At 34.6% G+C, this 26178-nt stretch overlaps 1 protein-coding gene across 2 annotated transcripts; it reads right to left on the minus strand.

Annotated features, from left to right (window-relative positions):
* Nucleotides 1-1866: 1866 nt before the first annotated feature.
* Nucleotides 1867-25441, minus strand: LOC114326983 (endoribonuclease CG2145). 2 transcript variants are annotated; one of them, XM_028275475.2, is made up of 5 exons: nt 25213-25441; nt 16417-17050; nt 9278-9474; nt 5676-5908; nt 1867-2160 (listed from the first exon to the last, which is right to left on the minus strand). In XM_028275475.2, exons 1-5 carry the CDS (start codon nt 25268-25270, stop codon nt 1927-1929), a joined length of 1356 nt encoding a protein of 451 aa, XP_028131276.2. In that variant the 5' UTR covers nt 25271-25441; the 3' UTR covers nt 1867-1926. The 2 variants fall into 2 exon arrangements, with proteins under 2 accessions (XP_028131276.2, XP_028131277.2); XM_028275476.2 differs by having other exon boundaries at nt 16417-16624; nt 25213-25389.
* Nucleotides 25442-26178: the final 737 nt, after the last annotated feature.

Below are 26178 nucleotides of genomic sequence, written 5' to 3' on the forward strand. Positions count from 1 at the left end.
AAAAGTTGGTACACTGCTGATAGGTGTAGTAGCCACTTCCGCGAAAGTTTGTTTACATTTGAGATTAGCATTTTCATGTTCCAATCTCCTAATCCTATCTAACAATAATTCGTTATTTAGGGCTAAAATTTTATTTTTATCCTTTACTTCATCGACCAGTTCCCTTAAATACTTGTTTTCAACTGCTATTAACACTAGTTGTTTATCGTTTTTGTCGTCCGGTTTTTTCACCACTTGACATGTTATCTTAGTTTCATCCAAAAACTTGATTTCTGGACACCTTTTTGCGCAACTTTGGTGATAAATCGATAAACAATTTATACACACACATACTGAGCACTTTTTTGTATTACAACATTTCATATTGCCACTATTTTTATTATTTTTATCACCATCTTCCGACACACAATCATCGTCGGCCGCCATTACTTTATTCGATGCTAAACAGATTGCAGCAGTCGTTGCTGCAAGAGGTGGACATACCCGCTATTTAATTGTTTTGTTAATTTTAGTGTGTTTGATATTGTTAATTAAATAAACCTTGTGCTTTTATTTACAGCTCTTACAAGAAAAGAGAATTCGGATAATTCATAAAACAAAACCATAGTGATAGCTACAGGATAATACAAAAGGAGTATGAAACAAAATCAGCCCTCCAATTTTTCCACAGAATTTTTTAAAGTTAGGAGAAAAAACAACGCTTCCATTCACCCCCGTATAATGCCATCTAAGCAAAAAATTTTTGTTACCGGAATAATAACCAACGATATCAATACATGTACCTACAGACTGATGCAATAATCTGGAAAATCGGAGTACAAATAATAATGTTATAAATTGTCAAACTTAATAACAAAATTTGGGTGGCGAAATTTTGTGTCGGTGAGTGTATATTGGCTGTATTCTGCAAATATATAAGAAAGGAGATAAGAGGAAATATCTGCCAACTGCCTATTCCTCCGGCATCGAAAGGTTTCTGTTACATAAAACTGGTATTACAAACCTACACCAAAGATGTTGCAGTTGATGACAGCTACAGTATGTTGTATTCAACTTCTGCAGAGTGCCGGTACAGTTTTAAGCGAATACATCATAGAACTGTATCCTGTAAGTTATCTGGGATTAATACATCATCTCCGCAAACCTCAGATGATTTAATCACTCTCCATCTATATTGATGCCCATATTTGGCCATTGAGTGTTCTTAAGGGCCGGTTGTTCGAACGCTAATCAAAAATGATCATTGTCAAATATTTAATTACTGTCACCAACTGTCAATGTCAACTTTGGGTTGCTGAAAACATAATTATGAATTACAATTATGAAATTAGTTAATCAATTATGTTAATAATTGTTATGGTAATTGATTAACTAATCTCATAATTATAATCAATTATGTTTTCAGCAACCCAATTAAAGTTGACATTGACAGTTGGTGACAGTAATTAAATATTTGATAGTGATCATTGTTGATTAGAGTTCGAACCGGCCCTAAATATTGACTCTAGAGCTGCCGTAAACAATTTAGGTGAGATATTGTCTCCTTGTCTTACTTCTCAACCTAAGCTGAATTTTTCAATCTTCGTGTAGCTGTATACTTGATGTAACATTCTCATAGATGTTTTTGGTTAGTGACTAATAGTGAACTATAGTCTATTCGGCTTTGCTTTAGGGCTTCCAGTACTGTTTCAAACTCTACAGAATCAAAAGCTTTCTCGTAATCTACAAATGCATGAACCAGTGGTATGTTGTACTCGATGCTTCATGTTTTTCTATGTTGTTACTCCATGTTTCAGATATAAGTAGGTGGAAACTCGCCTTCACCCATCCCATCGCGGGTAGGACTTACTCCGATTTAATAAAACATTTACTCAGATACAATTTTATTCTTTATTAATAAAAAATATTTAAAAATGCAACAAGAAATTAAATCTCTGGGAACGCACTTCCAATCAAATTCTTTCCTCGGTATCTGAATGTGTAAGTCCTTATGATAAAACGATTGCCATTCAACTTTAGAGGGCACACTCTATCAGGTCTCAGAAGAAAACAGGTAGAATATAACGCCATTTCCAGTTCAGGGCTGGTACCAATAAACATGGAGTTTACTGGTTTGTCTACACCATTGAGAGTAAAGTGGAATTTAACTATATACCCTTTCTGCAAAAAAAATAACAGTTTTAGATAAATTAATAAATTTTATATTTTTATACGTTACTTTGTTAATAATTGTTTTGCTTCGAATGCCAAAAACTATTTTCTTGAAGTTTTGCGTAATTTGCTATATTTAATTGGATTCAATCACAATTTGAATTGAAAATAAGTTTACTTTGACGTTTCGGTTTCCACTTCGATGAATATAGTATTTTAAGAACTATTTCCGACGTGGAAATCGAAACGTTAATTATGATACAAATTTGAAACCCTATACAGGTTGATTGATCAGTGGGATAAAGCTCAATAGATCCGCTATAGTAATAGATAGCAATAAAAGTTAGTAACAAAAATTTTAGCCACCTTTGAGCTTCACATTACAAAATTAGTTAGAATATTACAGGGTGTTCGATAACACAGTGGCAGACCAAACTTATGTTTTTTTAAATGGAACACCCTATATTTTATTTTATATTCGAAATTCTGTTAACTTCTATATCACAAAAATATAAAGGTTTGTTATGTTATACAGGGTATTTACAAAGTTATAACCAATTTTGTATGAAAATCGTAACAAGTTCAACTCCCTGTATAAATAAAAATAAACACAACAGTAATGGTTTATTCATGCCATATTTTTTATCTATTGTCAAAATTTTCAAGAATTATTGACATTGCTAATTTTCTTTATATCAAATACAGGGTGAGTCAAAACGCAAGTACAGGGTGTCTAATAATGGATATTGGTCCCAAGATAATCCGTGGCAAAAGCATCAACGACAATTACACTCCAAAAAAGTGACCGTATGGTGCGTCATATCCGTCGTGGGCAAAATAGGGCCGTACTTTTTTGAAGGTGGAGCAGGACGTATGGTTACTGTGAACAGCACAGCGCTTGCATGATTTCAACGCGGTTTCAACAAGATGGTGCCACGGCACATACTGCGGCAATGTCGATCAACGCAGTTACAGAACTGTTTCGTGGCACGGTTATTTCCATAAATGGAGATATTCCGTTTCTTCCACGATCCCCAGACCTGACCCCCTTAGATTTTTTTTATAAGAGTACCTAAAGAGTATCGTCTACACCGATCCAGTACCAGAAACCATCCAGCAACTGAAATACTGCATTACCAATGCTATACGTAACATACCCATTCAGATGTGACAGCGAGTTTTCCGCAGCTTGCGCTTTAGGCTAACAGCCTGCTACGAAGAAGACGGCCAGCATTTAAACGATGTTTTGTTTCAACAATAAATCCGCATTTTTAAGGTATCTAACAAGTGTATTAAAATTGTTCTACAAATATTTGAATGTTTGTTTTATTTCTTTAAAACCTTAAATCCATTATGAGACGCCCTGTACATTTTCTCAGAAATGTTAAATGGAACACCCTGTATTTTATATCATTATTGAAAACTAACATTACCGTTCTTTAATTTTTATATAACATTCCCTATGTCCAAATTTATTGGTTTTCAAGATATTTTTATTTTTCAGAGCAAATTATTTTAGGTGTCTAAATTTATCTAAATTTTAAGTAAGCCGTGACTGAATTGACAATTGACGATTACTGATTATCAATCCGGTAATCAATGTAACAACGTAGCAAATAAAGAAATAAAAATAATTTATAAGTAATACATTTTACAAAAAAAAACACAACCACAACATGCAACATTTTTTAAACAATTATAAACTACTTTTTTATGTAAATACAACAAATAAAGAGAGAAAATTCGTAATAAATTTTACAAAAAAAACACACAAACACAAAATACAACATTTTGTGAAGACAATTAAACACTACTTTTGTATGTAAATGTAACAATTTAACAAATAAAGAACGAAAAATAATTTATCAATAATACATTTTGCAAAAAAAACCATGTTTGAAAAAATTAGAAGCTACTTTTAATAAAATATGTTTAATATTTAATTACATAAGACGTTCAAAATTACCTCCTAACACATTTATGCACGCCTAAAAACGATCATTGAATGAGCTACTTACTCTACGAAGCATTTGTAAATTAACACATCGAAATACACTTTGTATTCTATTTTTCATCTCATCCCTTGTTGTTGGAGGTATTTTATAAACTTCATTATTAACGTAACCCCAAAAAAATCAGTCCAGTTTATTAAATTCTGGCGATTTGGGTGGCCACGCTACTGGTCCATTGAAAAATGAAAATATCTCGAAAACTAATAAATTTAGACATAGAGAATGTTATCTAAAAATTAAAGTACGGTAATGGTACTTTTCAATAGTGATATAAAATACAGGGTGTTCCATTTAAAATTACTGAAAAAATAATGTACTTGCGTTTTGACTCACCCTGTATTTGATATAAAGAAAATTAGAAATGTCAATAATTCTTAAATATATTGACAATAAATAAAAAATATGGCATGAATAAACCATTGCTGTTGTGTTTATTTTTATTTATACAGGGAGTTGAACTTGTTACGATTTTCATACAAAATTGGTTATAATTTTGTAAATACCCTGTATAACATAACAAACCTTTATATTTTTGTGATGGAGAAGTTAACAGGATTTCGAATATAAAATAAAATATAGGGTGTTCCATTAAAAAAAAACATAAGTTTGGTCTGCAACTGTGTTATCGAACATCCTGTAACATTCTAACTAATTTTGTAATGTGAAGCTCAAAGGTGGCTAAAATTTTTGTTATTAATATTTTATTGCTATCTATTACTATAGCGGATCTATTGAGCTTTACCCCACTAATCAATCACCCTGTATACTTTTACATCCATATACGGCGTAAATTTCAAGTAGATAAGAAAACTTTCTATTTTCAATTGTTAAGAACATCTCTGTAAGTACCTTTTGATTTTTAGTAGCTAGTTTCCATTTCCCTAAGAAAATAATCCATATTCTACACCTTGCTCTCCAACCAAAACAAGAGTGCCGTTCGCAAATGAACAATCTGTTACTTATACCTCTTAAAATCCCCATTATATATTCTTTCCGATTAACATATAGTTGCTTCGTTGACTATTTTGTTTCAAGCCTCATATTAACCCCCTTTATCTTAATAGATATTCCCTACACCAAATTCTTTAATTTGTGAATTATTCGTGATTCTTTAAGCAAAACATCAATTGCAACAGCAATTAGGTGAATTTTGTTAGGTTTTCCATGAATATATTAAATTAAAATAATTTTTAGATGCTAAAACTTCTTTAACCCGTCTAAAAATACGTTTTCTCAAAGTCTGCAAAGTGGCTCTTCGTCGCGGAGATGACTTCCTCATTAGACTCAAATTTCTACCCGGCAAGTGTCTTTTTCAAATTAAGAAACAAAAAGAAGCCACATGGGATAAGATCTGGAGAATACGGTGGATAGGGCAGCAGTTTGTCGCCCAACTCGCCCAATGTAGCCTTGGTGACGGCGGAGATGTAAGCCGGAGGACTCTTTCGTTGGATCATCATGCCGACAGCTTAGTTATGCCCAACATTGATAATATCACACATTGTATATACTTACACCACCCAAATCGATTTTCTTCATATAACCCAAATAATTAGCATGATTCTTGTTCTCTTCTTCGTTGAAGTACACCCAGTTATGTAATCCAGACACTTGGTTGTTTTTTATCTCTGCCAAAAAGACATGTTCAAACGCGCTTGAGCCAAGCTTTCCTCCTTGCCTTGAATACATATTAAACCAGATAAGATTCAAGAGGTCTTTAAATTCTTGAACATCTCTTCCTATTTTTCCTGAAAAATAAAAATAACTAAAAATAATCACGCACTTCTTGCACTGAGGTGTTGATATACAGACTGTTAAAATTTAAATCAGATATACACCATTTAAATGGCAACACTGCGCGCTAACGTGAAATTCACACTGGGATTGCAGTACGGCTCAGGCCATCAGTACATAATTCGCAAATATTTTACGACTATCCCTACTTTTTCTGTCTTTACACGGCAAATTACGTGTAGTAAAATTCTCACTGGTATGGATATGTAAACATTACTATAATGTCATTCTACTGGAAAATGTCATCATTAACTTAAAGAGATGGCTTTTGAATGTTCTTGGATAACTGTTATTTGTATAATTGCAAATTATTAATTCAGTTAATAAATGTGATTATTTCATTCATAGGAGATTCTGACCAATAGAAAGCTACAGAAATAAAAATTAAACTGATTATTTCATTCATAGGAGATTCTGACCAATAGAAAGCTACACAAATCTGAATTAAATCGATAATTTTTGATAATCTCCCGTCGTTAAGTATATTACGTCAGATACCCTTCGTTGCTACGAAAAAATACATTCAGTGACATTAATGACAATTAATGTTTTAAAAATTATAAAAGTGATGACTTTCAATCGTCAAATATTTATAAAAACTGTGTGTTTAATGGTACTTACATAAATAAATTACAATAAAATTTTGGTTTTGAACAGTTTTATTCATGAAATAATCGCAACAAATTGCACTCGACCTCTGAAATTAATATAGAATTTTTGCTCTCGTGACACTTTGACATAATTTCACTCGCCTTCGGCTCGTGAAATTAAAACTGTCAAAGTGTCACTCGGGAAAAATTCAATCATTTCAGAGCTCTTGTGCAATTACTACTGATAATTTTTTCACTAACTATGTATTCAGTGATTGTAATAATTTATATGTACAACAAAAACTAATAATACTCAATCGAGAAAAGAGGAAAAGTGTTAAAGTGATTTTTTAATAATATATTGTTACTACGGAACGCTTACAGTTTTGAACATCTTTAACAACAAAATACTTGGATCACAGAATATATTATCCTGATGTATTCTCTGCTTGGATCTTCCAAAAGTAATACACAATAAATATCTTTTTATTAAGTTCACGTCTTAAATCAATTATTTATCAAATACACTATACAGTGATTAGCACGCTAATAACCGGAAAAATAACGCAAAAGACGGAAAACATAATACATTGCGAAACAAAAAGAAATGAAACTAGTGGAGATGGAAATTATCGTTATAAACGTAAAAATTAACACTACATTACATAGTTTTCCACCTTTAGACGTATCAGAGGAGTATGAAAACTGTCACTGTGACAGTAGAATTTTATAAAATACTCCTGTCACAGACGTCTAAAGGTGGGAAACTATGTAATGTAATGTTCATTTTTACGTTTATAACGATAATTTCCACCTCCACTAGTTTCATCCCTTTTTGTTTCGCAGTGTATTATGTTTTCCATCTTTTGCGTTATTTTGCCAGTTATTAGCGCGCTCATCACTGTATATCAATATTATTTAATCAACAACTCCAAATATTCCCGATGCCATGTCAAATATTTAAAATTGTCACTGATTGTAACTGTCTGACTGACAATATGCTGATAATATTCTATTCGACTGAGTGCGTTGTAAGACAAAGATAGATTTGGAAAATATTACCACGCACACTGTGTTAATTTTTTTCGAATCCTGAAAAAACCAATAAATATTTTTGAAAAATTTAAACGCAGAATGAAAGACTAAATTATTACCGAGGGCCGAAAGTGCCTTAGAATAAATAGAATAAATAAAAAGTTTATTTTGAATGAGATATTTGAAATTAAAAATCACACTAAATTTTCTCTTAGTTTGTCACCCCTGTAACTTATTAAAATAAACATTATAGAAGTTCTCAGGGACTTTCGGCCCAGTCCTTCATCGTGTTCCATAGTTGTTTTCTGGGAACCGTGTCATATGCCCTTTTTAAATCGACGAATCTCATGTGTACTGGTCTTTTTTTGCCATTTTTTCTCAAATAATTTTTTGAGTGTATATGTGTGGTCTACGCAAGACCTTCCTGCCGTGAACTCCGCCTGATCTCCGATTTTATTTGAGATAGATTTTTCCAGTTTTTGTTTAAGTATTTTTCCATATAACCTGCCCATACATGCTATCACACTGATATCTTGTGGTTCTCGCATTTCTTCTAATCTCCCTTTTTATGTATCGAGGTTATAATGTGCTTTGGACCATTTATCTGGCATTTCGTTCAGATTTATAGCGTTACTGAACATTTCGTGCATAATTCTGTGTAGTTTGTCTGTTTCGTACTTAATTAGTCCATTAACGATTCCTCCTGGTCCCCCTGATTTTTTCTTCTTTAAAGTTCTTATGGCATTCTTTAGTTCGATTAATGTTATCTCAATCTGTTCTTCATTCTGATTTCGTTGTTGTTCATGTTCTGTGTCTGTCTCTATGAAATCTGGGCCTAGATTCCGTGCACTGTAGATATCTACAGTCGCTTTCTGTCGATGGCAATTGTCGTGAAAATATTTGAATTTTTAGTTTTAATTCAAATATTTTCTTGTTTTACTAAGTGTCAATTAGAGTATAACCTAGTAAAACTAGAAAATAATTCAATTAAAGCTAAAAATTCAAATATTTTTATGACAATTGACATCGATAGAAAGCGACTGTAGATATCTACAGTGCACGGAATCTAGCCCCTGGGCGGTTTTCTGTGCGTAGTTCTTTATAGTAGTCTTCCCACCAGAAAAATACACGACTATTTCGTTTAGTTTTTGAATACTTTTGGACAATTGTTACATGTAGTGATTACAATAATTTATATACTATGCAATAAAAACTAATACATAATCGAAAAAAGAGAAAAATTGATAAAGTGATTTTAATAACAAACTGTCACTATGTGAGCGGCCGTGGAGTACCGCTGGCCTCATACGCCAGTATACGTGGGTTCGAGCCCTGCCAAAGACAAACCATTTTCATTTCCAATAATGACACGAGTCGTCTCACCGTACCTCGGAGAGTACGTTAAACCGTCAGTCCCCCTGGGCTAGTGTACATCGACACTAGTTATTTGAAACAGGGTTAAAGATGTAATTGGCGCTGGAACTATCCGAAACGATCTCCCCGGCAAAAATGCCATACGATATTATTATTACTATCGGAACGAGTAGATAAATTTTGAACATCTTTAACAAATTAAAATACAATTATAGTATGTATACTGCAATGTTGCCGCTTTTAGCTCTTCCTTCAGTTTCTTATATCTAATCAAAAACTAAACAGTCTGTATAATATAAAAAATAATGTAGTGAATTATCTAACCTTTACTCATGAGAAAATTCCTTGTATATTGCATCACAGGAGTTTGAACTATGGCGTTCAAAAGATCTCCCTCTTCGTTTTTCTCTTGCTGTGAAGTAACTTCATTTTTGTTTGCTTCCAAAATGTAGTTATCATATAACGGTAAGAGTTTTGAGATTGTAGTCAAGGAATACGCTGCGGGACTTACAGACAAAAGGCTAAAAATTCATATTTTTCATTAATTTTAAGTTTTAACTTATTAATTAAATTGAGGATCGAGGATAAAACTCGGCAAAAATTATTGTTTTAACAAAAAATTAACCAAAAACCTTTACAAAAGGTATATTTACAAATTCCTTTTGGGGCATAACGCAGAACGTTTTTGAACTAAAGAGTTCATCATCAGTGCTGAGTTGGTGATTAATGGTCTACAGCCAGCTACAGGAAATTCTTTTTCCTTTTTCCATAGCTGAAATAGCTGATGTTGTACTAAACGGAATCCCGTAACCTTTAACTACACGCGTTGGCGTATTTTGTACGCCAGATATAAGAATTCTACTGTAAATATATTTAAAAATTTAATTTTTGACCTTGCTTATTTTTCTAACCTATCACTGGAATGTGCTTTACAATTTGGTTTTAGTTTCGTTATAATCGGCGTTCTGGGAAGATCGTAATTTACAGTTTATTATTTGTTGTTTCCGGTGGTGGACAATATACGCCACGATTAAATTAATAAGTAATTATAAGTAATATTTATTTATATTATTAGTGTATATATATATATTTTTTTTTTATTACATATTTTCATTTACAATCTGCTTCATCGAAGCTATAAGCAAATAGTTTGAATGTTAAATACATGAGGGAGAAGCTGCCCTGTGGCAACCCTCCTATTATAATTTTTTACATTTGATCACAATATGTATATATTTAATTTATTAAATCTGTTGGCCATAGTTTCTTCAGTCGTCTTGCGAATTCGGGACGAGTGTTCAGCAGTCTTGCTTCATCATTTGGATGACTTCTCAGTCCATCAAGGTAGCTCTTTGTGATCCTTGGAATTTCTTCCTCTATCAAGGGTGTAGCTGAGTCCTCGTGTAGGGTTTTATTGCTTACATACCAGGGTGCGTTGAATATCATCCTCAATATTTTTGATTGGACTCTTTGTATTATCTTGATATTTGATGGCTTTGAGCATCCCCAGAGTTGAACACCATAGGTCCAAATTGGTTTTATCATAGTTTTATACAGGAGCAGTTTATTTTCAATATTGAGTTTTGATTTTCGACCAATAAGCCAGCTCATTTGTCGTATTTTGATGTTGATCTGGGTTTTCTTGGCTTGGATGTGCGGCTTCCATGTTAATCATTTAGTGTTATTGTTGGGCATACATCTCTTCGGTTTGTAAATGTAACTTGGGTTGACTTCGTTTCATTTACTTTCACCTTCCATTTGTTGAGCCATGTTCCCAATTGGTCAAGGTGGTTTTGCAGTTGTGCAGACGCGATAATAGGGTCCTCATTGACAGCGATTATGGTGGTGTCATCAGCGAATGTTGAGATTTGGGTTGTTTCAGTGGTTGGGATATCTGCGGTAAATAATAGGTAAAGGAGAGGGCCCAGGACACTACCCTGTGGTACACCTGATTTAATGGGAAAATATGTGGAAGTTGCTGTGTTATATTTTACTTGGAAGTAACGATCTTCAATGTAGGATTTCATGATTAGGTAGTAGGGGGTTGGAAGAATACATTTGAGTTTGTATAAAAGTCCAGTATGCCATACTCTATCAAATGCCTTTTCTACATCTAAGAATGCCGCTGTGCAATATTTTTTTTCCTCAATAGCAGTAAGGATTTTTGTTATAATTCTATGAGTCTGTTGTGTTGTGGAGTGTCTCTCTCTAAAACCAAACTGGTGTGTGGGTATTTCTACATCTAGGTTAATGTCATTCTTCAGTCTACCAAGTAGTAGTCTTTCGAAGATCTTAGACATTATCGGCAACAAGCTGATTGGCCGATAGGATGATGTTTTATTTGGAGGTTTACCCGGTTTGTGAATCATTATTATTTGCGCAAATTTCCATGTGATTGGGAAATATGTCAGTCTGATTGCACTATTGTATATTGTAGTTAGCATGACCAATGCTCTTCTCGGAAGATGTTTCAGTATTAATCCTGTTATTAGGTCAAATCCAGGTGCTTTGTGGTTATTGCATTTTTCTATTTCTAGTTTAACTTCTGATGTATTGAATGGTGTTATTGGAAGCGTCATAGGGCAAGCACTATCCAGGAAGTCTCTTATTAAGTTTCCATCATCATTATTCTCTACTTGGTGTTCTTTAAAAATACCAGCTAAGTATTCTGCAAATGCTGAAGCTTTTTCCTCGTCTGATCTTCCCCAAGTACCATCATCTTTCTTAATTGGCGAGTTGTGTTCTGTAGGTCTCTTTAAGTGTTTTGTTGCCTTCCATATTGAGTGATCTTCTTTAGACAAGGTACTAATGTAGTGTTCAAATGTGGCATTGCGTGCTTCATTTAGCGCTGTTTTTAATTGTCTGGTTAATCGATTATATTCGTGTTTGTCATTAATGTTGCGGCTTCTTTGCCATCTACCTCTTGCTCTTCGTTTTTCGACTATTAGTTGTCTAATATAATTCGAAGTGGTATTTTTGTTTTCTTGCTTTGGAGTTGATGGTGTAGCTCGATATGCAGCTTGCTGAATTTGACAGGTGAAGTGGTTTATAGCCTTATCTATGTCATCTTTTTCTTTGAGTCTGATTCCAAGATTTATATTCGTGTCAAGCTGGTACTTGAATTCACACCAATTAGTTTTAGGGGAAGTCAACTTGGGTATTTCAGGTCGTTTGATTATGTGGGTGCTGATTGTTGCTATGATTGGTGTGTGGTCAGACGAGAGATCCCAACTTGCTTCTATGTTTGTGTAGTTTGCTGCAATTCCTTTTAGGATAAAGAAGTCGAGTAGATCTGGTAGTCTATTTGTATCGGACGGCCAGTACGTTGGTTGTCCCGTCGATAAGTAGGTGCAGTTTGTGTTGTTGATGGCATCTAGTAGGCTTCTGCCTTTTGGTGTAATGAGTCGTGAACCCCAATTCGTATGCTTAGCATTCCAATCACCTCCAACAATGAATTTGTTACCTAGCTTGTTGAATAGTTCTTCGTATTCTTCAGTTGTGATTCTATGTCTAGGAGGGCTATATATTGCAGCAATTTCGAAGTTCCAAGGCCTGGCATTTATATTAAGTATTGTTGCTTGTAGCTTATCTGTTTTATGTTCCGGCATTTGATGATGTTGTATATTGTTCCTTATAATTATTGCAGATCCTCCATGGGCTGTTCCATCTGGGTGACTAGTGTGGTAGACTGAGTATTGAGGTATTTTAATTACGCTTCTTTCTATGAAATGCGTTTCGGATACAAAGAGGATGTCTATTATGTTGTCCTCTAGGAATTGGATTACTTCTGCTTTATGGTTTGCTAAACCATTTGCGTTCCATTCGGCTATTCGAACAGATCTAATGAATTTTATTAATTAATGTTGTTAGCGTGGTAAGGATCATGCTGTTTTGATTCATTAGTTGGGTGAACATTGCTTTAAATTCGTTTAAGAATAAGTTCATCTGAGACCCTATGTCAGCTACTTGATTTCCTGCTCTTACTGCTTGGGCATAGGATTGGGTTCCATTCTGTTGTTGGTACTGTGATTGTTGACTCTGATACTGTGAAGTTGGTGCTGGGTTAACATTTTGATGTGGGTTCTGATTATTATGGGTTGACTGATTTCCGCGTTGTCTATTATTTCTTACATTTTGCAAGTCCTTGTAAATTACGCAGCCTTTATAGTTTGCAGTGTGTTCTCCGTTACACAGGGCACATTTTGCTGGTGTATTTCTGGGTTTTGTACATTCTGGCGTTGGATGACTTCCTCCACATTTCACGCATGCGTAAGGTCTTGTACAATACGCTTTTGTGTGTCCATAACGTTGACAGCGCTGACACTGTGTTATATTTTTCTTTCTGTGAGGAGGTTCAAAGCTGACTTTCATATTGCCGATAGAATCCAGTGTATAGATGTGTTTGTTGTTTTCTTTCGGTTCTAGGTCCACATAGAACATTGACAGTGGTGATTTATTGACTCTGTGTAATACGTTAATGATATTACGGACAGTATGCCCTGATTTAGCTAGTTCACTTTTTATTTCTTCAACTGGCATCGAGTGGTGTAAATTTCTTATAACTACCCTATAAGCTCATCTTGTTTTGCTTGGTATGTGTGGTGAACTATTTTGCTACTATTTAAATGCTGTATAAGTTTTCTGTATGACTCAATAGTTTTTGTGTTTATTTTTATTGTGTCATTTGGGAGAGCTTTCGACTGGTAGTCTTCTGCTTTAATGACTGTCGATAGGTTTTCAGTCATCTTTTTGATATCATTTACCCCATAGATAAATATAGGTGGAGGTTTAGGTGTTACTGGTGTGTTATTATTATCAGTTAGGTTTTCTAATGGTTCAAATCTGTTGTTTGTACTCACTTGCATTGTTGTTGTGTTATCATCTTTGGGGTTTGCTTTTCTTTTTTTTGTAATTTTTTTGACTGTTTGCCAATCATGGACATTTTCTATGGTTTCGTCGTCTTCATCGCTTGAGTTTTCCATGACAAGTTCCTCTCCACTGAGGATGTATTGGGAAGCATTTGATGTATTTGGTTGATCCATTTGAGGTGCAGGGAGGTTTTGGTTATATTGGTGATTATTGTTTGGGAATGGAGTAGGCGGGATATATTGGTTTGTTGTCTGTTGGCTGCTCGGGAATCCATAAAATGGGGGCGATATTACTGGAGGTTGTTGAGGCTGTGTATATATTTGGGGCACATTATACAACCCCCCATTTGGCACTTGATTTTGGTGGTACATTTCCTTAATATAGTACGCCACTGAGTTAAAAATTAATCACATAAATAGTAATTTAGAATTAATCACTCAAATCGTTTTTTAATTATTATTTCACTAATTACCATAAACTAGTCCCGGCCGATAGCCGAGACCGGCACAAAAACTTGGAACTTGGATCTCGAGAGCGATATGGTACGTCTTTACTGCTCGGAATCCAAATACACACTAGTGTATATATATATATAGTAATAATATTTAAATTAATAAGTAAATTAAATTAAGTAGTAATATAAGTACATATTTCAATTGTTTTTTAGTCATTATGGCACAAAATATATTTTTCTTTAGTTTTATTTATCATGGAATCCAGTTACTCCATGATTTCAGTTATAAATCTCAATTGGCTTACTGAGAATCAACTCAAAGTATTCACTGATGCCGAATAAGGTTTATAACAAACAACTAAAGTGTATTTTTCAAAAAAAAAATAAACAAATCCGCTGTTTTAAGTGTATTTTCTGGTGGCGTATAAAGTACGCCACGCGTGTAGTTATGTTATAACTTGATGCGCGGGTAGTTAAAGGTTAAGACAGATGGCACGCATTAGAGAGTCGCGGACTAGTCTAGCTCAGATTCTTTACGTTGTTTTTAATCTCCATGAATGTATTTGGATGTCGCGGACGAGAAGAGGACTTCATTCAATCTTTAATGAGAATCTCAAGTCTTCTGCTGTCTTGTTCGCGACTCTCTAATGCGTTTCTACCTTTAAAGACTTAATGTATGCAGATAACACTGTACTAATGGCAGAGAATATTGAAAATTTGCAGAAAATAGGTCAAAAAGTTTATAAGGATAGCGACTTTAATAAATGAGAATAATGATTTTGCAAAGAAACTATCAACCATAATTGAATTTGACTGTCAACATATTCATGCTTAGATGTCACATATTTAGTATCCGCCTATAAAATATAGAGACAGCCACTCTGACTAAAGCTATGAAGAGAAAAGTAGGAGTTTTTGAGAAGTAGCTTTAACCACACTCTTTTAGTATACATTTTGATTAAATAGACTTTTTAATTCCCAGGCCTCATTTATTGGGGAAAATTTGGTATTTCTATATCTACAAAGTTGTCTTATATGTATATACTTCTCCAAGAAATTAATGCACCATCTTAAAAATGGGTCATTTTTGATGTCTCGAATTTCCTAAAAATGTTGTCCGATTTAAGTGATTTTTTTAAATATTTTATAGCCTTATTCTTTAACAATATAGCTGTAATTATATTGTTGCTAGACAGGTAAATTGTCATTGTATACCGGGCGTACCAATCAAACTGTGATTTTTTCTCAAAATTCACGTGATCCTGTGGAATATTCTAGCATTTATAAAATACTGAAATTAAAACCCAACTATAGCCTCATGTTTTCTTAACATTCCCTTTTTTTTATTCATTCGCTTATGTTGGGTAATAAAAAAAGTTAGGTACTTTAACAACTAGCCGTGTTTTTCGTCTTTAAGTAAGTATGGCAAACTTAAAGGCAAGGGATAATTCTGCATGAAAACATAATGACAGTTTGCTTTATAAACGTAAAGTCGTCCGTAAATGCTTCGTTTCCGAGATAGGGGGTGTTGAATTTTTTCTTACAAACTGACGATTTATTTATTGCTCTAAAACCCGCTCTAAATAAATAAATCATCAGTTTGTAAGAAACAATTCAACACCTACCTCCGAAACGAAGCATTTGCAGACATACGTTTATAAAGCAAACTGTCATTATTTGTTCATGCAGAATTACCCCTTAATTAAAGTTTGCCATATTTATTTAAAAACACCCTGTATTGATGAAAAACAAGGCTAGTTGTTAAAGTAGCTAACTTTTTTATTATCCAACATAAGCGAATGTACAAAATGTTAAGAAACTATAAGGCTATAGCTGGGTTTTAATTTCAGTATTGTAGAAATGCTAGAATATTCCACAGGGTAACGCGAACTTTAAGAAAAAAATGACAGTTTGATTGGTACACCCGGTATACAATGACAATTTACCTGTCTAGCAACATTACAGCGATATTGTGAAAGAATAAGGCTCTAACATGTTAAAAAATTACTTAATTCGGACAATATATTTAGGAAATTCCAGACATTAAAAATGATCAATTTTTAAAGTGATGCGTTAATTTCTTGGAGAAGTGTAGATAGCATACAAAATTAACAAAAGAGAAAATTTACAAATTACTTACGGTAAAGGAGCTTCATCTCTAGTAGATCTTGAAGTAGTAAGTCCTTGCCAATTAATAGTAACATACTGAGCAGCATTATTAACAGTATCTTTATTCAACAAATCTTCTGAGAATTGACGCAATTCATTATCATCAACTTCTACGTTAGAATTAGCACTAGATCCTTGGTTAGATCCTCTAGCATCATCTGAACCAGTTAGAAAAGACCCTGAAGAAACAACAGTATTTACTCCAGCAGGTCTTGCATAACTACCTCCCCGATTATACGTATTTTGGTTTGCCCTATTTGCACTACTATCAAACCTTGGATAATTCACATTTGGTTCCCTCACATAATATCTTTCTTGGTTATACGAATTAGAATTTTGTGAAGCTGGTCTAAAATTTTGAACTGGTACATTATTGTTTTGGTTACTTCCCTGAGAGTTAGTTGGCGAAGTATTTCTCACCCAATTCGGTCCATTATTTGGACGAACCCACTGAGGAGCCCTAGTACTTTGCAAATTGTTCTGTTGGTTTCTCCGACCACCCAGTGCTGGCCATGGCGTGACAAAATTTTTGTCCTGAGTGTTATAATTATAACTGGAATTGTTCACATTCTGCCAAGGATTTTGCTTGAATGAGTTATCAGCACCTGTGTAATATGGGATAAATATTTAGAAAGATATTATTGATGATTAGTTAGATGAAGTGAATGTTACATCATATGATAAAAATGTACATATTGTACTATTTGGGTATGGTGTACTTTCACTAGGGGGTTCAAAGGAGTAGTGACGCGCAATACAAGGTGTCGCTTGCTGATAACACCTCTAGCCACTCCTACTCAATTCCTATCCTCACCTCCAAGAAGTGTGACTTAATCACACGGGTGGACCCTGGTAAACCTGATCAACCCTACCGGAGATTGGGTAACCAACCCCAGTGGAAAGTAGGGTCAGGGCCGACGAGGAAGGGAGAAATGGCCCTCTGAAAAGGGGGTTGGGCGTAGGGTTAACAACCCTATCCTAGAAAACACACATGTTACGAAAGTTCAAGGAAAGAAAACCGGACTGATAAATCGACGACGACTGCGCGAGAAAAAGGTACACGATTTAAGAATTGCGACATGGAACATCCGATCCCTATACAGACCGGGAGCCCTCCAAAATCTGCTCGGTGAACTGAATAGATATAACATATATATATATAACAGCTCTGCAGGAAATGAGATGGACCGTGATTGGCACCATCGACAAAAGACACATTATATTCTATAGCTGCGACTCTAAAGACCACGCACTAGGTACTGGCTTTATTGTAAATAAAAAGGTTAAACACCTCGTAAGAGACTTTCGTGCTATGAACCCTAGAATGTGTATCCTGAGGCTAAGGGGAACTTTTTTTAACTATAGCATTTTAAATGTGCATGCCCCTACAGAGGAAAAAGAAGACGATGTCAAAGAAAAATTCTATGAAGACCTAGAAGCTGCATACCATTCATGCCCAAAGAATGACATCAAAATTATTTATGGTGATCTCAACGCAAAAATAGGAAAAGAGCCACAATACCTACCAACGATAGGTAAGCACAGCCTCCATTAAGTATCCAATGACAATGGCATCAGACTAATAAATCTAGCAACTTCCCTTAACATGGTCATTGCCAGCACATGCTTCCAGCGAAAAAATATTCATAAGGGAACGTGGAGATCTCCAGATGGGGTTACAGTAAACATGATCGATCATGTTATTATTGACTCTAGACATCACTCAGACGTAGTAAACGTATGCAGCAGACGAGGGGCAAATGCAGACTCAGATCACTACCTAGTGGAAAGTAGAATAAGAGTCAGAATCTCAAACATTAAAAAAGAAAATGGATCCAAAATTGAAAAATATGAAATAAAAAACTTAGCAGACAACAGCAAAAGGACCAAATACAAAGAATATATAAAAGGAAGGCTAGAAAACAGACAAAATCACGAGGATATAAACAGAGAATGGGAAGCGTATAAAAATATCATACAAGACGCTGCCAAAGAGACCTTGGGTCTACAAAAAAAGGTCAAACCAACTGAAGGGAAGTGGTTCGATGAAGAGTGTCGTAACATAACAGAAAGAAAAAATAATGCATATCAACGACTACAACAACGACATAGAACAAGACAGGCAGAGGAGGAATATAGAATGCTAAGGAGGGAAGAGAAGAAAATACACCGCAGAAAGAAGAGAGAACATATAGAAAAAGAACTCCAAGAAATTGAAGAATTAAATAAACCGACAGAAACCAGAAAATTCTACCAAAAACTTAACAAAAGCAGAAAAGAATTTAAACCAAGAACAATGATGTGCAGAGACAAAGAAGGAGATATAGTAACTCAACAGAATGAAATATTGCAAAGATGGACGGAATTCTTCAAAGAGAAGTTTGAACAAAACGGAGATCCACTATACGATGAAATTATACTGGATCAAACGGATACCAGAGAAACAATCCCCCCTTCAGAAGCTGAAATGCAAGAGGCAGTTACCAGACTGAAAAACAACAAGTCACCTGGATTGGACAATATTAGCGCAGAATTAATAAAAGAAGGCGGAGACTCCCTATTGAATGCGATACACGAACTTATAGTGAACATATGGAATAATAAACAACTGCCACAAGACTGGAATACCGGAGTAATCATTCCACTACATAAAAAGGGAGATCAGCTTCAATGTAACAACTACCGGGCAATAACGCTACTGACTGTGGCATATAAAATACTGTCAAATATTGTGTCTGGAGCGATTGAGACCATATACGGAACAAATAGTTGGGGGATATCAATGTGGTTTCTGCAGGCAGAAGTCCACAATAGATCAGATCTTCGTTTTGAGACAAATCTTGGAAAAGACTAGTGAATTTAATATAGAAACACATCATCTCTTCATTGACTTTGAGAGTGCCTATGATAGTATCCATCGAGAATTTCTGATCAACGCCCTGAAAGAGTTTAATATCCCAACTCACCTCATTGAAATAGTAAAAGAAACACTTAAAGTACAAAGCAGGGTTCGAATTCAAAACGCACTAACAGATACAATCCATGTTAGAACGGGCCTACGACAGAGAGATGCCCTATCCTGTATTCTATTCAACATCACATTAGAGAAAATAATTAGAGAGTCAAAAGTCAACACCAGAGGAACAATAATAACAAAAAGTGTACAAATATTGGCATTTGCAGATGATGTTGATATCATAGCTAGAAGCAAAAGAGAAATGATAGAAGCATTTAATGCTATAGAAAGAGCGGCACAAAACAGTGGCCTAAATATTAATGAAATAAAAACCAAATACATGAAGGCCAGCAAATCGACAGGCCAAAGAAACTTACAGAATCTGACAATAGGAGATTATAACATCGAAAGCGTAAAAAATTTTACATATCTAGGTTCACTAGTTACCGCAGATAACAATGTCAGCGAAGAAGTTAAGAGAAGAATACATATTGCTAATGAAACATATAATGGACTCATTAAACATCTAAGATCTAACAACATTACGAGAAAAACCAAATGCAAAATATACAAAACTCTGATAAAACCGGTCCTTATATATGGATCAGAGACATGGACACTGACGAAAAGCGATGAGAACTTATCAGGTACGTTTGAACGAAAAATCCTTAGACACATATATAAGGGGGTGAAAGAAAATGACGTATGGCGCAGAAGATATAATTTTGAACTATACGCAGCATACAACGAACCCGACGTCATAACATCCATAAAGATCGGACGTCTGCGCTGGATGGGCCATGTTGAACGAATGTTGGAGACCGAAACACCAAAACACATAATGAAGCAAACACCAGTAGGGAGAAGGTCAAAGGGAAGACCCAAACTTAGATACATGGAACAAGTGGAACAAGATCTGAAAACACTTGAGATTTCCCACTGGAAGAACAAAGCAAGGAACAGAACAGAATGGCGGAAAATCCTAGAACAAGCCAGGACCCAAAAAGGGTTGTCGAGCTACTGATGATGATGATGTACTTTCACTAGATTATGCGAATAAACTCAGAGTTACACAATGAGCCATGGAACATGCAATCTTGAACGTGAGCCTTCAAGACCACATAACAAACCAACAAATCAGGCAAAGATGAGGAGTTCAAAACGTCATCGAAAAAATCACTAAGCTTAAGTGGAACTGGACAGGGCAATTAGCTAGAACACAAAATGGACAGTAGACAAGATGAATCATGGAATGGAGGCCCAGAAACTATAAAAGAAGAATAGAACAACCACCAACGAGATCGACCAACAACATAAAAAGAGTAACAGGAAACTGGTTACAAGTGGTCCAGTGCAGAGAACACTGGAAAGTACTGAGGGAGACTTATGTCCAGCAGTGGACGCGTTTGGGTGGTTGATGATACCATACAAAAAAGATTATGAGAATGATACTTAATGAGATTATATTTCAAGAAAAATAGCTATGGCAAGGGCATGTCAGCACCAGAAGTGTAATCAGGATGATCCTAAGTGGGGGTTACAAATACTTAATGGTCTCTGGGGGGTATGGTATAGTGATGGTGTTAAGCGTTTAGAGCTCAAAGTACATCCAAATGGGGGGGGTTATAACCCCCAAAACCACGCCCTGGTTATGCCTATGGTCAGCACACTAGAAAGATATTTATTTATTTATTAATGGGATAACCCCAATAACAGTAAATTAAAATAGAGAAAAAGTTGGGTACCATAAATCATAAACAGCCTCTAATGTGTGAATATGACATTACATTAATAGTAGGGTGACCAAACTACACAACAATATTCCAAGATGAATCTTACAAGGCAACAATAAACTAATCTAGTTGCATTAATAGAAAAACACTTCACAATTTCTTGTGACAAACACAATTCATTAAGAAGCTTTTAGGGAGATTAAGTTGATATGCTCCACCAAGGCAAGCCTCTCATCTAAAGTAACATTTAAGTATTTGATAGAAGAAGCATACCTTATAAAGGAAATGAATAAAGGAAATGAAAATGTAGTATGTCAAAGTGTGTAAATAATTTATTTCTTTAGCTGAGCGCTTTCGACATAAACGTCATCATCGGAGCCATGGACATCTTTATTTATACGTCCATGATCGGAGCTAATGGTCAAATAGTAAACCTCATACCTATAGGTTGCCCATCCATAAATGAAATAAATTGTACCAATCCTGTTCACCTTTAGGTAAAATTGATATAACAACACTTATTAACATTTAATTGAAGACCATTCCTACTACTCCAATTGTATAAACTATCAAGATCAGCTTGAAAAGATAACACAGGCCAACGATGAAAAAAACTTTTTTGATAAGATTACCTCTATCTTATGTATTTTAGTGTGCTGAGTACGAAAATCATATTTAAAATGCTGTATCACCTACCATTCTTTCACAATTTAACATTTAAAATTGCATAATTACCTTTGAAACCAAGATCACTACTAAGGAAAAAGAAACTTGTATTGCATTCAAAAAAGTTGTAACCAAGTTTTTAGTTAATGTGAAAGACCCTAAATACGAACCTGTAGTAGCTAATTTAGTATATTAGATAATATTTAAGATTTGGGATGTCTAATGAGTCTAAAAATCCACTTTTTGCATAACCACCTTGACTTTTTCCCTGAAAATCTGGGTAATGTCAGTGAAGAACAAGGCAAATGAGTCCACTAGGATACCAAGGTGATAGAGAAACGAGACCAGGGATATTGGAACACCACGATGATGGGTGATTACTGTTGGTCACTTAATCGAGAACAACAAAGTGACTTGCATAGGTGAAAAAGCTACTTCAGAAGTTTTACATAAAAAAGAGAAAGAAAATACAAAAGAATTGACTCCTGAAATGGTTGTACCTATTACTATTACAAGATAAGAATTAGATAAAAGGTATAATTCCAATAATGTATCATTTTAATGTATTTCGGTATTTTGTCTTTTTCAAATTATTATAATGTAGAATAAGCCAGTGTCATAGTAACACATATAACCTACATAAAGTAGGAGTAGCAAAAGCCAAAGCAGAAGCGTTTTCAAGCCTATACGATCAACTTGATACCAGGGAAGGTGAAACGAAGATATATAAAATAGCAAAACAGAGAGCAAAGAAAGCAAAATATTTTAATCAGATTAGATGTATCCGAGATGAAAATAATAATAATATCATGAAAAGGATGTCAAAAAGAGATGGAGAAAGTACTTTGACAGCTTATTAAATGAAGAATTTGACAGACAGCCTGTAGAGTCAACGGAGACAGTAGCAACAATGGTCACCGAAATAACAAACGAGGAAATGGCTCAAACGCTTCAAAAAATAAAGAAAGGAAAAGCGGTAGGACCAGATGATATTCCTGGGGAAGTATGGAGAGCATTAGAAGAGACAGGAACAGCAGGTTTATTTAATAGAAGTATGGAAGTTGGGCAAATGCCAGACGAATGAAGAAGCAGTATACTAGTACCTGTCTACAAAAACAAGGGAGATATACAACAATGTACAAACTACAGGGCTATAAAACTGCTTAGCCACACCATGAAAATATGGGAAAGAGTAATTGATAGATGGATACGTGAAGAGACCGAAATATCCGAGAATCAGTTTGGCTTTATGCAGGGCAGATCAACAACAGATGCAATTTTCATTATAAGGCAGTTGATGGAAAAATACAGGAGTAAAGAAACAAACGCTCATGTATTCATTGATCTTGAGAAAGCATATGATAGAGTTCCTCAAGAGATTCTGTGGTGGGCACTCGATAAGAAAGGAGTCCCTGGTGAATATGTAAAGATTGTGAGGGATATGTATGAGGGAGTAACGACTAGTGTTAGGACAGGTGTGGGAGAGACTGACTGACAAATTTCATGTGAAAGTAGGATTGCACCAGGGCTCGGTGCTTAGTCCGTATTTATTCTCATTAATTTTGGACCAGATAATAGCGAAACTACAGGGTAACATTCCATGGTGCTTAATGTATGCTGATGATGTCATGTTAGTAGGAAATAGTGAAAGAGACTTAGAACAAAAACTGGAACAGTGGAGACAAGCTCTGGAGGAAAAAGGTTTAAAACTTAGTAGGACAAAGACAGAGTATTTGCAATGTTCATTTAAAGATGGAGTTACTACAAATAACATGGTATCTTTGGATGGTGAACAGATTGTAAAAAGCAATAGTTTTAAGTACCTGGGATCGGTATTACAGAGTAATGGAGAAATAGATGGAGATGCATGCAGTAGAATTAGGGCTGGATGGATGAAGTGGAAGGAAGCGAGTGGTGTGCTGTGTGACAGGAAAATTCCAATGAAGTTGAAGGGAAAATTCTATAAAACAGCCATAAGACCAGCTATGATGTACGGAACTGAATGTTGGGCAGTGAAAAAGAAAGAGGAACAACGAATGCATGTGGCGGAAATGAGAATGCTTAGATGGATGAGTGGAGTGACAAAAAAGGATAAAATTAAAAATGAGTATATTAGGGGAAGTCTAGGTGTGGCACCAATTGATGCCAAAATGAGAGAGCATAGGTTGAGATGGTTTGGTCATGTTCAACGTTGAGACGCTAATCACCCAATACGAAGAATTGCTGAAGTGCAGATTCCTGGAAGGAGTAGGAGAGGAAGACCAAAGAAGACGTGGGGGGAGACGATTAGGCAGGACATGTTGGTAAAGGGGATTCATATTGATATGACTCAAGATAAAATTGTATGGAGAAATGCAATTAGGGAAGCCGACCCCGCATAGGGATAAGGCAAAGAGAATGATGATGAAACCAGTGTCATATTGTTGGAAAACTATAGGTGATACATAAAATCTAATTTCAGATTCTTTTTTAGAGCCCAAAAATACATAAAATTCACATAAATATGTAAGAAAAGTTTTATAAATATTTTTTTTTTGTTGGCCTGTGTAATTGATCTCTCAAATCATCAATAGCCATCCAGAACATCAGTAAACATTAAGAACTGACTACTCAAAAAACAACATAATATTATTAATGCATGTGTTGAAAAAATAGGTGATGTGTGTCCTCCCTGAGGTGACCGTTATTGACTGAAATAATACCAGCAACCTTAACTCTTTGACTACAACCTGACAACAAATTTTTAATCCATGCAACAGTCTGAACATGAAATCCCAAAAACAGCAATTTTGCAAGAAGAATCTGATGATCAACACGATCAAATGCTTTAATTAAATCAGTACCTATATGTAGCATCCATTTGTTTTAGATCTTCGATTTGCTTCGTAAGCTTGATGAGGATATTGGGAACCTGAAGGATATCAACCCAAGGGGTACAGACAGATTGAAAGAAGTCCTTGAACAAATTAGCAATATTTCACCCGTTAGTAGCATACCTACTGATCCCTGTAAAGCATGCATTTGGTAAACTGTGACTAGAATGTTTTATCATTAACATATTTCTACAGTGACTTAGGATTGTTTTCAACTCAGTATCTATATCTCTAACATATTGGTTAAAGCATATACAGCATATTAAATGAGTGTCACCTTGAAGGAAAAGGGTAGTAGAACATAGAACAAGAATGTCATATAGATTTTAAAAAGTAACAATCTTAACTTTACACTGAATGTTCTTTACAATAAGTAACAATGTGAGCTTGTATATGAGAATGTGACCTTCTGATGCAATATATTTTAAACTATAATGTTCTTATAATCTGATCAATCACTAACCGTTTATATATTTAAAGATATGTTAAATGTCCTGAACAATGAGTAAAATTAAAATAATTACATCAATTTAACTTACATATAGCATTTGTTGCAAATATTGTAAAAACAAATATTACGATTGCCCTTGCAGACATCTTAGGTTGCCACAAAGGTTATTCTGATTAAAATTAAAAAACTTATCAAGATCATGATATCCGTTAATTAATTAATTTATCAATATCAAAACAAAGAACAAATCACAAATCAATCCCCTCTTGTATAAAAAACGTTAGACAAGTGACAAGACAAGGACGGTAAATATCAAATGTCCATGCTTAGACAAAGAAGAAGAGAAATATCGTTGTCGTGCGTGGTTCGTGGTTGTGCCATGGTTGTGCCGGTTTTTCCCCGTTTTTCCCCAGATTAAAAAAGTAGTACAGTACATTACACCTCGACGTGGGAGTAATTAAAACATAGTTTCTTTTTCTTTTATTCTTGTTTCTTATTTTTCAAATATTTGGCACCACTTTTTAGAGGAATATAGGAGAGATTATAAAGTTTTAGTGGCAGTTATTTTTTCTTTTCTTTATCTAATGTCATGATCATGATACTATAAATTATAAATAAATGTTATTTATAGTATCATGTCTAATGTAGGTACATAGCACGGTTATTAGACTTTATTACGGTTGTCTTGTCCGACGGTGGTGGGGAGACTTATATTTTTGACTTTACGTCACAAGAGTTTACATTCCCATATTTTTAAATTATTTTCGATCATTGAATGTGTGGTATTGAGTATATATGTGTATTATTTGTGTTATTATGAAATAATAAGACAAATATTACACATTTTATCTTATACTGGGTGGCGAATCGTAAAAAGGGCCATAGGAAACTCAAGGTAAAGTTCTGAATTGTTGAATTCCTGCTTCCCTAATTATTCTACAACAAAAGTCATGAGAGAATACTTGTAGAGAATTAAAATCTATTAAAATCAAAAGTTAAAATTGTTCTACGATTTAAATGCATTCCAAAATTTTGAAAAATATGATACATTTGC

The sequence above is a fragment of the Diabrotica virgifera genome, chromosome 6 (genome assembly GCF_917563875.1).
Source record: "Diabrotica virgifera virgifera chromosome 6, PGI_DIABVI_V3a".
Lineage (NCBI taxonomy): Eukaryota > Metazoa > Arthropoda > Insecta > Coleoptera > Chrysomelidae > Diabrotica > Diabrotica virgifera.

Bases quoted from the DNA above. Each gene is read 5' to 3' on its own strand.
- LOC114326983 (XM_028275475.2), bottom strand. From the start codon at position 25,270: ATGTCTGCAAGGGCAATCGTAATATTTGTTTTTACAATATTTGCAACA. The intron at 17,051-25,212 runs GTAAGTTAAATT...CATATTACACAG, and splicing joins ATTTGCAACAAATGCTATAT to GTGCTGATAACTCATTCAAG. The intron at 5,909-9,277 runs GTTAGATAATTC...TTTATTTTTCAG, and splicing joins GAATTTTCTCATGAGTAAAG to GAAAAATAGGAAGAGATGTT.